The following is a 14751-nucleotide window of genomic DNA, read 5'->3' on the forward strand; positions in this document are numbered from 1 at the left end:
AACCCATAAGTGATTTATCACCATTTATGATATATATATAAAATATATAATATATTAATATTCAGATTAATATTCAGATAGGTTGATAAGTTGAGGGTTTTTATATCTAAAACAGAAAAAACTGAAGAAAAAGTGACTTTTTCAGTCAAATATGTCATTAACTGAACAGAAACCAAGTGTCTCCATCCACTGTCATTGATCCAACTCCATGGGTTTTACTGATGAATCAATGTTGTAGAAGATGCCGGTGTTTGCACGTTCACTATGGAGCCTCTGAACATCCAAATTGGTCATACCTGATGACCATGAAAAGATGATAAACTGTATTTGACACCAAATATTTACCTGTATTGATAGGATTAGTGGATCAACAGATATTAAACAGTTTAGATCAGTAGATGCTTTTGGTCACCAGTGGATGTTTGGGTCTTTAATGGTTAAAGAAGAGAGATAGAAGACAGAGCAAAGAATGAAAATGGAGAAAGCAAGCAAAAAGTTTGTACTGTGCTACCAAATAATCAAATCCAATTTTATTTATATAGCGGCAAATCATAACAAAAGTTATCTCATGACACTAAACATATAGAGCTGGTCTAAACCGGACTCTTAAGCCAATTCACAGACACTAACAGAATCCTCCAGGAGCAAACACATGGTGACAGTGGTGAGGATAAAGTTCCTTTTAACAGGCAAAAGCCTTGGAGGATGGTCATCTGCCTTGACCAGCGGGGGTTAAAGAGAGAGGGTTAAAGGAAGAGAAAGAGAGAGAGAAAGCGAGTGGGTGCAGGGGGGGGGGGGACACATCAGTGCCTAGCAAATTGTAATATAACTGTTAAAAACTAGAACTGCTGTTACTGGTATAAGTACAAATACCCATAGCTGTTATCAGTTAACTGTTAATACTACCACTCCAAGTACTATTGGTGGATATACTACTACTGCAGTTGTTAATACCCAGTAGTAGAGACCTCTATCCCTCCAGTTACTTTATAATAAACACTATCACAACTATATATGCTATCATACTAATGCCATATCTGTTGTTGTTTGGTTCCATTATGCACCTCCAAACCTCATAACCATTACTGTATTGCACTACTTCAACTGTAAATAGACTGATATGAAATAGATAGAATGTACACTTTATATTCTATCATAGTTTAGTCTTTATACCATTTAATTATCTTATTTTATTTTTACCCCTTTTTCAAAATGCATGGCATTTAACAAAGTGGTAGAGAAATGGTATCTCAGCTTTCTGTGTGTTATGTGCATTCTTGAATTCTTGAATCTTTAAATCTGGAAAGAAGATAGAGACAAGAGAGACAAAAAATGAATTTACAAATACTAAGAACAAAAAATTTGAGAAACAAAGTGCAAAAGGAATGATGGGGATGATAGAAAGATATGTACAGAGAAGAAGACAGAACTGAAAAGAGCATAAAAAAGTTAGAAGATGGTGCAAAAGAAGGTGTGACAGACAGGAATGGAGAAAAAAAAAAACAGTGATGTACCCATAATGCAATGCAGTTAACTCCCAACCCACACGTAATCTACATTTATAGTACTTTACCTGTTTTTCCCCTCTGAGTCTTCTTTAATATATATAGTCCCTTTAAAGGAAGAGTTCAACATTCATGGAAAAGACTCCTTTTGTTTTCATTTTACTGATGTGAATTCTGGGGGATCAAGACTTTTCCAGAATGTGGAACTATTCCTCTTTTTGTTTGGCAGAAGCATGAGCTGTACTGTGAGATGACTTAGTGCACTCGTTTGTTATTTGTGTGTCTTGTAATTTGTCTTTTTGCACCTCTTTGGTTGACTGTGTTGTCACGGAAACGTCCCGCTGACTGCCTGCTGCTTCCTCACCCTCATCTTTAGATACTGAAGGAGAGTTACGAGGTAAGACGCTCTCCTCCTGTCGTCTGGTTCACTGATAAGACGCTCTGCTGTGTTTCAGCTCTGTGTCCTGTCCTGTGCACTGTTCTGATGGTTAATGTGAACATAGCTGCTTTCTGACACCAAAATGGCATCTTTCAGCTGTGATCAACGTTTTCCATTTCTGATTGCTGGTATCTATTCAGGTGTGATGAAGCGAAAGGAAAGGAAAGGACAAAGGCAGAAAGGAAGCAAGGAATTAATAACTGAATAAAAGAGGAAAATAAGAAAAGTAAATAATAAGGCAAGAAATTAAAATCTGAAATGATGAATTTGTTTGTTATGAAAAAAAAACATCTATATTTCTGCTAGTAAGTTAAGCAGAGTGATTTTTTTCGTCTTTCATTTTGTATTTTTGGTGAATGAAAAGCCAATATATTTGTCATAAAAAAGGACCAAGGTAAAAATAACAGAATGTCAATGAACTGTAATGGATCATAACTTGTAAAGTAAATTTGTTTTGTTAGGACTGTGCAAAATACTGAATTAATATGGTAAATCAAGGCTTTTCTCACTGAAAATCATGAAATGCCTAAAGCACTTAAAGACAAAATGTATTCTATTTGCTTCTGGTATTATGTTAACGTGAATATGTTTCTTCAGTCATAGTCGTAGTAAAGAGAAAAGAGTGAAGAGTATCCTCCAATCAAACTTCGTTTTCAGTTTTTATAGCAACTTCCTGTTGTGATTCACCATGGGACCATATTTTGGGGAGAAAAAAATCCTCCCAAAATATCGTATGATAGTCAATCACAAGAGACAAATATTTTATTTCTTCTAAATTCTGCATCATTTACACATATGTCAGTTTGTGGTAAAACAGCTGAAATGTCAGACTGGGAGAATACCTAAATATAAAGACTTGAAAGTTGCAGAGGTGACATCATCATCTCTTCAACATGACCAGACTGTAGTGATTTTCACCTCTTTTAACCTATAAAGACCTAGAGCTCAATTTACTCTGTATTTTGCATTTTTGAGTGAAAATCAGGTCTTTTCCTGTATTTCATTTACTGATCATGTAGATTTTCATAAAAGCTCAGATTAAAGTTGAGGGTTATTTTATCAGAAAAAGAGAAAACTGCAGAAAAACTGACTTTTTCAGTAAAATGTATCGTTAATTGAACTTAAACCCAGTGTCTCCATCCACTGTCATTGATCCAACTTTACTGGTGAATCAATGTTGTAGAAGATGACGGTGTCTCCATGGTAACTATAGAGCCTCTGAACATCCAAATGTGTCATATCTGATGACCATGAAAAGACGACAAACTGCATTTTACACCAATTATTTACATGTATTGATAGGATTAGTGGATCAACAGGTATTAAACATTTTAGATCAGTAGGTGATACTGGTCGCCAGTGGATATCTGGGTCTTTATGGATTAATAGTTGTTGTTTTTTTTTTTTTACCATACTGTCAAAGATTAAGATAATATGGTGTTAGTGACGTGAATCACATGCACATAGACAATTAAACACATAACTGGATGTCCCTTTATTATCTTCGTCTCAAATCGCCACTTTTTTGGCTCATAAAACCATCTTTAAATTAAAAAAATTTAATATGTGTAAATGTTGGCACGAGGAAAATGGGATTAAAATAGGATTTGTCTCTTGTCATGGACTACTGCTCCAGTTAGGACTCATTCACAGCTAAAGGGGTGGGACTTTGTCTACACTGTCTTTGTCTCCGGAAAACAGTTCATTACTTAAATCATGAATTGTCCATAACACTGAAAAAGTGTTGGTGATGTGTGTGTGTTTGTGTTTGTGTTTAGGAGGTGCAGGTGTGCACTGTGGACATGGGGATGACAACTGACAGCTCCAATCATCCTGACAACAAAAACAAAAACAGATACAGCAACATCTTGGCCTGTAAGTTTTACACTGTTGCACCTAAGACAAAGAAAACAGGAAAAAGAGTGAAATCTATGGAGAGCCACAGTGAAACAATACTAATGCCCCTTTTCCACTGCATGGTATCAGTTCGACTCGACTCGACTCTACACAGTTGGGCACAGTGCCATCGCTTTTCCGCTACAATTGATATCACTCAGCATGAGTGAGATGGGTGTGGTCAGCGGAGTCGAACCTGTTGTGATGTCATTTTTAGGTGACATAAGTAGGGATGGGAATCAAGAACCGGTTCTTTTTGAGAACTGGTTCCCAGTAGCTCGATTCCTTGAAATCGTTTGCCTGCCTGCTTAACGATTCTGCTTATCGATTCCACCTTTGTTGTGCATGAGCGATGACATCACACATACGCTGCATTGTTTTGGTCAGAACGTGACCAACATGGTGTTGAGGCAGAAACTGTCTAAAAAGACGACACCAGGTCCACTTACTTGGAACACTTGCAAAGCTTCCATGTCTTCAAAAGGGCGGAATACCTCCAATATCCTCAAACATTTGTCCACAGCATGTGAATCATTTACAGGAATGTCACGTATTTGATATGTTACTTAGCGGCGCTTTTGAATGTAGCGGCAGAGTGAACGCCGGGCCGATTCTGGTGTGGGCAACAAACATCGTAACTCCTCAAATACAAGTTTCCAAAGGTAAGAAGGGAAAGGAAATGAGGAGCACAACAACGGGAGACAAGCCGAGCCGAGTCGAGCTGGTTCCACATAGTAGAAATGCGGCAATAGAGGAATTAGTAAAGCGTCTTTAGTTTCACTTTCAATGTACCCCCCCCACACCGGGCCCAGCGTCATCTGTTATTATTATTTGTCCATACTGTATGTGTTATATTTTCTGTGCAGAGATGGAAATTTAAAAGACAGTTAATGCAAACACACCTGTTTGTACTCTTTTATTCCCTCACCTGATGAGAATTGATAAGAGAATGGATCGATGAGCAATATCGATAATGGAATCGGAATCATTAAATTCTTAATGATTCCCATCCCTAGACATAAGTCTCCCTCAGTATGGTAACCTGTAACGCTGCTGTACTTGTTGCTCGGCCTGTGGCTTTTTGTCACAGAAATGGTGAAACGGATACAAGCAGCGAGATGAAACCTACTTGAAAAGCAAAGGAGAGTTATGGAAGCCATACAGAAGTATGAACCAGCACATGTGACGACAATCCTTCTGACCAATCAGTGGCAGTGAAATTTCAGTGCCGACTTAACTTGGATAAAGCCTCGCCGGAGGCGGTACGAAAAAAAAGTACGGTTACCAAGTACAGCCCCCAGTGGAAAAGCCCTAAAACCATGTAAAGTCGATTTGAGTCCTGCTGGAAAGGTGCAGTGGAGAAGGGGCAAAAGTCACTGCTATGTCAGTCAGGCACAGTCAGAGATGTGTTGCCTCCTTCATGGGTTGTTCCAGCACCGGTAGTGACAAAGTAACATTGATTTGTCAGATTACCTGGGCTGTGATGAACTGGTCACTGACCCCGTGCAGCAGACACCAGTCTAAGATGACATATCATCGGCCAGTGCTGGGTCACGTCTTTAGGATAATGGTGGAGTACAAAGCTGAAGTGCAAAGTCATGCTCTCTACTCAGTCTTGCTCACTGACTACCGCTTGTTTACTCCCACTCACCTGGAAACACCGAGGGTACGTCACGTCTGGCCAGCAATGGCTGCTCCCCATAGGTTCTGCCCCCAGTGTTCAGTGTGATGCATTTATGGCAATTTAATTTTTTTTACTGAATGTGCGCCTCTCTTGCTTTTAAGTAATACACAAAACACAATTAGTGTTGTAAGCATGACCAGTACAGATACACTTTAATGAACACCGTTTTCCAGAAGCCCAGCCCTGGTGTGGACTGTCATCAGCCTGACAGACTGAGGTCGATGCAGTGGTGGGAAAGTGGGTTTGTGTATTTGTCCCTAATCCACATATAGCTGTAACTGTGACATTTTTTCGACAGCAGAGATTAGATCCAACATGTGGTGGCTGCTGTCACTGAGGATGGAAACCTCTGGTCATAGCATAATATGTCAAGAAATATAGTATCAGATAAGATCTGGTTAAAATATGTGAGGAAAATTTAGTTAAAAAAAACTAAACAAAACAATACAGAACACTAGTGAAAATGAGCTCAGTGTTCAATAGTTTATTTGTAGTATTGTTATTTTAGAACGGATTCCACGTATCAACAGCAGTGAGCATCACAGCTTCCAAAACCAGCGACAAACCCAGTTATTCAGACTGTAATGGGACCATCAACTCATCAACAAAAACTCAGTCTAAATAAGACCTGAACTGCGGAGTCAACTAAAAATGTATAGCATAGCTCAGGGGTGTCAAACTCATTTTAGTTCAGAGGCCATATCCTCCCAATGTGATCTGCAGTGGGCCGGACCAGTAAATTAATAGCATAATAATATATAAATAATGCCAACTCCAAACATTTCAATGTGTTTTATAGTGAAAAAAGTAAAATTACATTATGGAAATGTTTACATCTATAAACTGTCCTTTTAAAAATGTGAATAACATGAACAACCATGAAAAAACTGAAATTTATTAAGAAAAATAAGTGCAATTTTAACTATATTATGCCTCTACTTATCATTTGTAAATGTGCATTACAACTTACAGATCACAATGGATCTGCAAAATACACAAAATATTTTAGTAAGTGGCAGAGTATTGGTAATATTGCACTTACTTCTCTCAGTACATTTCTAGTTTTTCATATTTTTTGTGGAAGGCTAGTTGTAACTTTACACATTTTCATGTGATTTCACTTTTTTACACAAAAGCAGAGGAAAATTTTGGAATTGTTATTATTTGTAGGTTTTTATGGTAGTATTTTACTGATCTGACCCACTTGACACTAAAGTAGGGCTTTATATGGGCCCTAAAGTCAAAGGGTTGACTGTTAATATCTTGAGTGTCATTCTTGCATTTCACAAATTCATCCTGCGGGCTGGACTGGACCCTTTGGCGGGCCGGTTTTGGCCCCCGGGCTGTGTGTTTGACACCTGTGGCATAGCTCGTATATAACACCTTTTTTGTTTTATAAAACAGGAATCATTAGTTCAGTCCAATGGCTCTACTGTTCTTGCATCATGAACTGTTCAAGTAGTTCTTTGATTTACATACAATCTGGGGTGGCGTGGTAGCGTAGTGGTTAGCGCTTTGGTGGACGAGAGCCTTTCTTTGTTGAGTTTACCTGTTTTCTCTGCCCCACATTGGTTTCCTTTAGGGTCTAGGGTCTTAAAAATAGGTATATATAGGTTCATTCCCCTGTCGGTGTCCCTAACCACAGTACTGAAGCTATGGAGATGGTCTGTGAGTGCCTTCAGTGGCACCTCACTGTTCCCAATGTGCTACATGCTGAAAGTAATCGGTAATGCTAATGGCTACTGTGTGTATACTAGGATCGGTAAAATGCAGAGACCATATTTCCTGAAGGGTGAAATAAAATGAGTTAACCTAGTATTAGTGTTCCCAATGAATTTTTCTCTATACTCAACCTTTAAGTGATTTATCACCAATTAATTGTATATTATCCTCTGTATTTTGCATTTTTCAGTGTAAATCATGTATTTTCCCTTTATTTAATTCAGAGATCACATACAGTAGGTGTTCATAAACATAGAGTCAATTCAAAGGTTATTATATCAAAACAGAGAAAACTGAAAAAAAGGTAGGCTAACTTTCAGCATATACCAATAACTGAATGGAAAAACAAACATCTCCAACCACTGTTATTTACCAAACTCCATGGGTTTTACTAGTGAATCAATGTTGCAGAAGATGACATTGTTTTTATGTTCACTACGGAGCCTCTGAACGTCCAAATGGGTCATATCTGATTAGCATGAAAAGCTGAGAAACTGTATTTAACCTCCGATAGGATTAGTGGATCAACAGGTATTAAACACTGTAGATCAGTAGATGCTTTTGATCACCAGTGGCTGTTTGGATCTTTAAGGGTTAATAATGTTTAGTTCTGTAAACTGGCAACAACATTTGACTGAACCAGGACCTTCCTGGTGTGAGGTACCAGTACAAACCACCGCACCACCATGTCGCCTCAAATGGGAATATCTGATTTTTAGATCTTCAGTCGAATGCTCGCACTGATGAAACAATGACAAAGTCAAAGAAACAAATGAATTCAAATGATCAAGGTTTTTCTTTAATTTCTCAAAGCCGTGTCCATCATGGAAAACCATGGCAACAGCTGGATTTTTTTTTTTTTTTATCACTTCTTCTCTTTACTCTTAACATTGTTTCTTTCAGCAGAAGGTAATGTTGATCTGAATATTTCTTCCACCACTAGAGTTAATATTTTTTCCAGTCATTTATGTTTTATTTGTGCATTATCTGATACATGTTTGTCTGCATACCACCATCTTTTAATTGGATTTGTTTGTTTTAAGGAGAACAGAACCCCAACCTCAGTCTTTATTTGCCAAAAAAAAAAACAACATTCATCCTTATTGATCTGATGATGTTTCTGTTTTTTTGTCGTTAACCCTCAGATGACCACAGCAGAGTGCGACTCTCACCACAGGCCAACAAAGAAGGGAAGACAAGTGATTACATCAACGCAAACTATGTAGATGTAAGTTTCCCAGTTTGTTTTCTGAGGTGCAGCCTTCATCTTCACCCTGACGATCAAAACTTTTTTCTTCTTCGTTTTTTTTTTTTTTTTTTTGCCACTTTCTCCCAAACCAGATTCGTTCACCTCCAGTTCATTTCTAAAGCTTTTCATTAGATGTGCTGTTGTTATCAGGGACCTGTGTGGCTTCCCATTATGCTTGTCAGCGATCCATTAAAATCAAATTTCCAGTGTCATGTGGTTTTGTGAAAGGCACAGGCAACAAAAACACAGTGAGTGGCAGTCACGGCCTCAGTGGAGAGCTGCCGTATAGGTTAGTAAGTTGGTAAAAGCACGTTGAGGATCTCTCCAGCTCCCACTTTTGTCTGCGTTTCACAGTATGAAGGCAACTTCATACTGTCAATCATATGAAGGTCACTAATCTATTAAGGGAAGAGATTGAATGCTGCCCTCTGCTGAGAACATGTCACACTCTTTCCTCAGCTGGCCTTAACTAAACTGATGTGCTAGGTTTCAGCCCGCTCTCAACTTTTCAGTAAAAAAAAAAAAAAAGACATTATCCTTGATGAGATTTATTTGAATTTATTAATAATTCTAAAAAATTGAGAGCTCTCACTGCAGGGTCTCTGTCTTTTCTGGCTTGTAACCTTGTATTTAACTTTATAAAGATCACAAAAAAGATGTCAGCTTGTGAAGTTGACTGTCGAACACTTGAATATTTTATTTGTAAGAGCACATAAGGCGTCTATAGAAATCATTGTAACTTTCTGCCAAAACACAAAGAGGCACGTTGGCAATGAGGGGCAAGTGCTCAGCAGTCAGGGTCCTATTGGAACAGACAATAGAAAATAAAACATAAAAATTACAAAATATTCTCTATGCTTAAACAGTAGGTTGTCGTCTTCTGAGTTCTTTCCCTATAGACTAAAGAAATTACATGTATATTCAGCACAAGAATGTACAGGTCACCAGTGATGAAAAGAAGTACTCAGATCTATTACAGAAATAAGGGTGTTTGTGCACCATAAAAAGTTCAGATTTTTAAAGATTCTCTCTTTAAAAACAATTCCAAAACCCAAAACATTCAGACTCTTTTAATTTATAGTGGAGAGAACCAGCACAATATCAGAAGTTAAAGGCTATACACTTTATTTCTGGTTGTAACATGGTGTGGTTCATGATGGAAGCATATGAGTGAATGTTAGCCCAGTGTATGGAAATTTTACATTAAAAGAACATTGTGTGTCATTTCTAGAGCCTGAAATTTCACCTGAGGCATAAAAATCCAAAAGGAAGCATAGTACTACATAAAAACGTGCATATTATACATTGCATATGAAAACATCGAACAGGAAACTGAAAGAGAATCTTTGCCTCTTTTTTTCTCTTACATGTATGAAATTCATTTATCTGCAACTTCTTTATCTTCTGCCAATTTTAAGGTGGGCAGGGAGAAAGAATCAGCTATTCAAGCACCAGGTGACACATGGGAGGATAGTCTTGAACGTATACACAGGCTCAAACAAAGTCAGGCATTGTTGCACTACAATTGGAAATCCTACACAGGCTCGTTTGTTTGAAGGCAAAAGTACACGGCGTATGAATGTACCAAACAGATCTCGTCCTTGTGACTTATTCGATGAATGTCCCTGGTTACAATACCTCCTATATTTGCACAAAGGAAGACAAACCCTGTTCTCATAGTGCATTATGTTTCAGGACTTCTGAAGCCAAAAAAAAAAAAAAAAAAACAGTTGAAAAGTAAAAATCCAGGAGAAATTATCGGCAATTATCAATATTGAACTTCACAATCAGAAAACTGTGCTCCACTCCGCTCTGATTTGATCATTAAATGTCATCAGTGACCCTGGAAACAGTGATTATGCACCAAAGAACTCAACCAAATGCAATATATTAAATCCTATCATGAATTGTTTGTGACTGCAAATATCTGCATTGGCATTTATTGAATATTGTGTCGACTATTTTTAATTGCTTGACAACCTTAATAAGATTGGGTTAAATTATAATTACATTTATTTCAAATGCAACCAATAATAAGTAAGAAAACAAAACATAAATAACCAATAAATGAACAATAATCCTTTCTAATGAATAAATAATCAAGTTAATTACATTTCCAAAAATATGAAGGAAGAAGTGTGATAGAATTTTTATTTATGCACCTTTTTTGTCAGTATTTTTTTAACTTGTTTTCTATTTCTTCTCTTCTTGAGTTTGACAGTTTAATGATTCCATTATACCATGCTCTTCAGAGTAGTTTACTCTAAACTAGTCGCTCAGGAAGAAAAATCATCCTTTGAAATTACAAGACGTAATAACTTGGCATTTCTCATGATAATAATTCAAAACATCTGACATGAACTTTTTTTTCCTTTTTTTTTTTTTAAACTATCACACTTGTATTTAAAGCACTTTTCTCTGTCCCCCATCTCTATATTTTTATGCTGCCAGCATGTCAAATAAGAAAAGAAAAAAAAATTAAGAAAAATAAAACTGTAATTTAGGGAGATTCTGTGACACTTAAGTAAATGCAGTTGCTGCTCAGTGCCATGTTTTTTATCATTTCAATAAGTGAAACATTTGACGCTTTGTGTGTGTGTTCAGGGTTTTAAAAAGCCAAAGTCATACATTGCAGCTCAGGGTCCTCTGAGGTCAAGCACTGAGGACTTTTGGAGGATGATTTGGGAGCAAAATGTCGACATCATCGTCATGATCACCAACCTGGTGGAGAAAGGACGAGTAAGTGACCAGATCTTAAATGAAGAGCGACTGGGATCTGTCATAACCATTAGTGGATCCCTTATTTCTCATACATAACTGTATCTATGGTGCGTTCACTGTCCCCTCAGAGAAAATGTGATCAGTACTGGCCGTCCGAGGTGCAGGAAGAGTACGGTAACTTCCTGGTGACGGTGAAGAGTCAGAGAGAACTGGCCTACTACACCCAGAGGACCTTCAACATCAGGAACACCCACGCCAAAAAGGTCAGGCAGACAGAAGGCTTTGGAGCAGTTACCTTCAAATAAACACGAAAGAATTTATAGAATGTTCTAAATATTTGCATGTCTTCCTTTTCCTTCACCACTTGTTCAGCCATACTGAAATGCAAATATTGCCACATGATCGGCCTGATTAGCATCCTATCATGCACTGAGGTTTTCAAATTGAGCCCATTTTTCATATTATGCCCCGATCAACATTCTGTAATTCATGGATGTCAAACTTATTTTGCTTCAGGGGTCACACACAGCCCAATTTCATCTCAAGCTGGCTGGACCACTAAAATAATCGCATATCTTAAATAATAATAATAAAACAACTCCAAATTGTTCTCTTTGTTTTAGAACAAAAAAATGAAAATTCCAGTATGTAAGTCTATGTTTACAAACTATCCTTAAACAAAAAAATGTGACTAATTAAAAAATCCATGAGCAAACTGACCTGTCTTAAAAAAAAAAAAAAAAGCAAAATTTACACATGCATTACAATTTACAGATCTCAGTGGATCTACAAATGCACAAAACATTTAGTAACAGGCATCTAGAACTGAAAAGTATAGCATTTAATTTTATGATCGATACAACTTGTCAAGACTCACTAGTTGTTTTTCCATTGACCCTCAAATTGCACAAATATAGTGTAACTTGCACATAAAAATTGACCAAATGGAAAAATGAGAATTTCATCCAAACTGTTGTTTTTTGATGAAAAGTTTTTGCACTGGCAAGAGGTGGTTTTCTGAGTGTAGCAAAACTGGTATATCACCTAAAACTGCGATGAAAAGACCTTTTTTCCACAATTAGAGTCACATGAATTAAAAAAAAAAGGATATTGACAGACAGTACAACAAGCGAAGAAGAAGAGTTTAAAAAGAACATGGTGCGGTATGTGTGAACACACTAGGAAACTGAATCATTTTTTAAATTTAGTACAGGGTAGAGGGGTAATATATAATAATAATAATGATAATGAATATATCTGTAAATCAACGTGATATTTATGTTTGTCACCATGTTTATGGAATGACTTCTCATGTCATCTTGCAATAATAAATAACGAAATCATCACATTTGTGATTTAATGGAAAAACCAACATTACACACTTCTGTTTTTTCGACATTTAGTAAATATCGGTCAAGTTTTCCACAGATGTCCAATGGAAAAGCCACTTGTGTCACCCCTGACCGTCAGTGTCATCTATGTAATTTTTGCACACTGTGAGCTGGATTGAACCCTTTGGAGGACTGGTTTTTGGCCCACAGGCCAAAGGTGTACCACCCCTACTGTAGTCAAAACACCTTGGTGATGGTGTCCCTCTAGGTAATAAGGGGCTTTGATCCTTGTACCTGAGTGCCTCGGACTTACTTCTGGCTGTTTTACTTTTTGAACATGGATGAAACATAAAAAGAGATTTGCTGTTGAGGATTCCCTGTTTGTATGGTCTATGTGCAGGGCTCTCAGAAGGGTCGCAGTAATGAGCGGACAGTAACGCAGTACCATTACACCCAGTGGCCTGACATGGGCGTCCCAGAGTTGGCTCTGCCACTGCTCAGCTTCGTCCGGAAGTCGTCCAGAGCGAGAACAGACAACATGGGCCCACTGGTTGTACATTGCAGGTAAGATGAGTGGGAATAAATAAGTCCGTTCTTTGTCTTTTTTTTGTTTTAATGTTCTTATATTGAACTATGTGACTGCGAAATATGATTTTATTATACACCACGGCTTATTACAAATGCGTATTTACTATCTTTGTTTAATGCATAAGTTTATTTAAGTTTTCTATTAGTATAGCATCACCATGTTAGAGGAACTAAATATGAAATATTTCACTAGAACCAGTCTTAAAAAGATGTGGATTTCATGTTGTGGAGTGGTTTGGTGGAATAGAATCCTTCAGGAGTCTGGGTCTGCTCGAGGTTTCTGCCCATTAAAGGGAAGTTTTTCCTCGCCACTGTCACCAATCACAAGTGTTTGCTCCTGAAGGATTCTGTTGGGTCTCTGTAAACTTAATTTGATTCTGATTTGAATTGATAAAGCACTTTGTGACTCTGTCTGTGAAAAGTGCTCTATAAATAAAATTTACTTACTTACTTACTTAGAATGGAACAAGATGTTTAAAAACCTTATTTTCCAGAGATTTAGTACAATGAACAGGGGTACAAGAGGAATAGTTATGATTGTATATTATAATTTGTTCTCTTTTTCAGTAATTTAACAAATGACCTATTTTTTTTTATGGACTGTATACATTAGTCATTGAAAATTTGGGCATAAAGTGTTGTTAAAGAGCCACAATGAAATACTTGCACAGTCATTGTGTGACTTTTTTTTTTTTTTTAACTTATTGCCTTCAATATTTTGGGGTGTTCCATTTTAAATTTGCCATTTCTTTTTGCCTTTTGTTCACATTTATACTTTATACTTTATTCCTACTCATGTTCAAGTTAAAGCAAGTTCAGGCACAACAGTTGTTCTTTTTTTTTTTTTTTAATTTGATTTTTTGTGTATTGTTTATCATTATTATTATTTTTTTTTCTATTGTTTGATTTTTTATTTGTGTATTGTTTATTATTTTTGTTCCATATGTTTTGTATTATGTCTGTGTCTGAAATAAACTAACCTAAATCTAAATCTAAAGTTTATCATCATCATGATCATGTTAATATTTTCTCTTTCCTCATTGTTGTTCAGTGCTGGTGTCGGTCGGACGGGAACATACATCGTCCTGGACAGCATGTTGAAGCAGATCAGAGACGAAGGCACCGTCAACATCACAGGCTTCCTCAAACACATCCGAACACAGAGGAACTACCTGGTTCAGACAGAGGTCAGAGGTCAACCGCCTATATCTCTGATTACTCTGCATTGCCTTAATTACAACCAGAGGCAGACAGGCCAGCTTTAATAACGTTAATAAGCAAATGAATGAGAAGCAGCTTTATTGTCCGAGTATGTGAACACATACAAGGAATTTGACTTGGTTTTTCTTTGCACACGTTTCAACATGAACCCAGACACACTTGAACAAAGACGTAATATAGACAAACATTCGACAAGAGACAAGGACAGCAATGGGATGAGATTTACAGTGGATTTGTAATATGTGCAGAGTGCAAACTGGAGTTTTATACAGTGAGTGGATGTGTACAGGGATCCAGTCTATTGAAATATATGTTTATTATTTACAGTGGGTTTTATGTTGTAGTATGTACAGAAAGTGCAAATTGGAGTTTTATACAGTGAGTGGATATGTACA

The 14751-nt window shown here is 37.1% G+C and overlaps 1 protein-coding gene across 4 annotated transcripts in view; it reads left to right on the top strand.

Moving 5' to 3' along the window:
- ptprz1a (protein tyrosine phosphatase receptor type Z1a) overlaps positions 1-14751 on the top strand; it is a 117875-nt gene that overhangs the window by 94663 nt on the left and 8461 nt on the right. For 3 of the 4 annotated variants that reach the window (XM_030137607.1, XM_030137608.1, XM_030137610.1), the window contains 7 exons: positions 1882-1902; positions 3723-3819; positions 8392-8474; positions 11100-11234; positions 11345-11479; positions 12948-13111; positions 14187-14322. In XM_030137607.1, the coding sequence (XP_029993467.1) occupies positions 1882-1902; positions 3723-3819; positions 8392-8474; positions 11100-11234; positions 11345-11479; positions 12948-13111; positions 14187-14322 (771 nt within the window). The remainder of the gene's footprint in view (positions 1-1881; positions 1903-3722; positions 3820-8391; positions 8475-11099; positions 11235-11344; positions 11480-12947; positions 13112-14186; positions 14323-14751) is intronic. The other variant, XM_030137609.1, reaches the window with a different exon arrangement.

Source organism: Sphaeramia orbicularis, chromosome 6 (assembly GCF_902148855.1).
Source record: "Sphaeramia orbicularis chromosome 6, fSphaOr1.1, whole genome shotgun sequence".
Lineage (NCBI taxonomy): Eukaryota > Metazoa > Chordata > Actinopteri > Kurtiformes > Apogonidae > Sphaeramia > Sphaeramia orbicularis.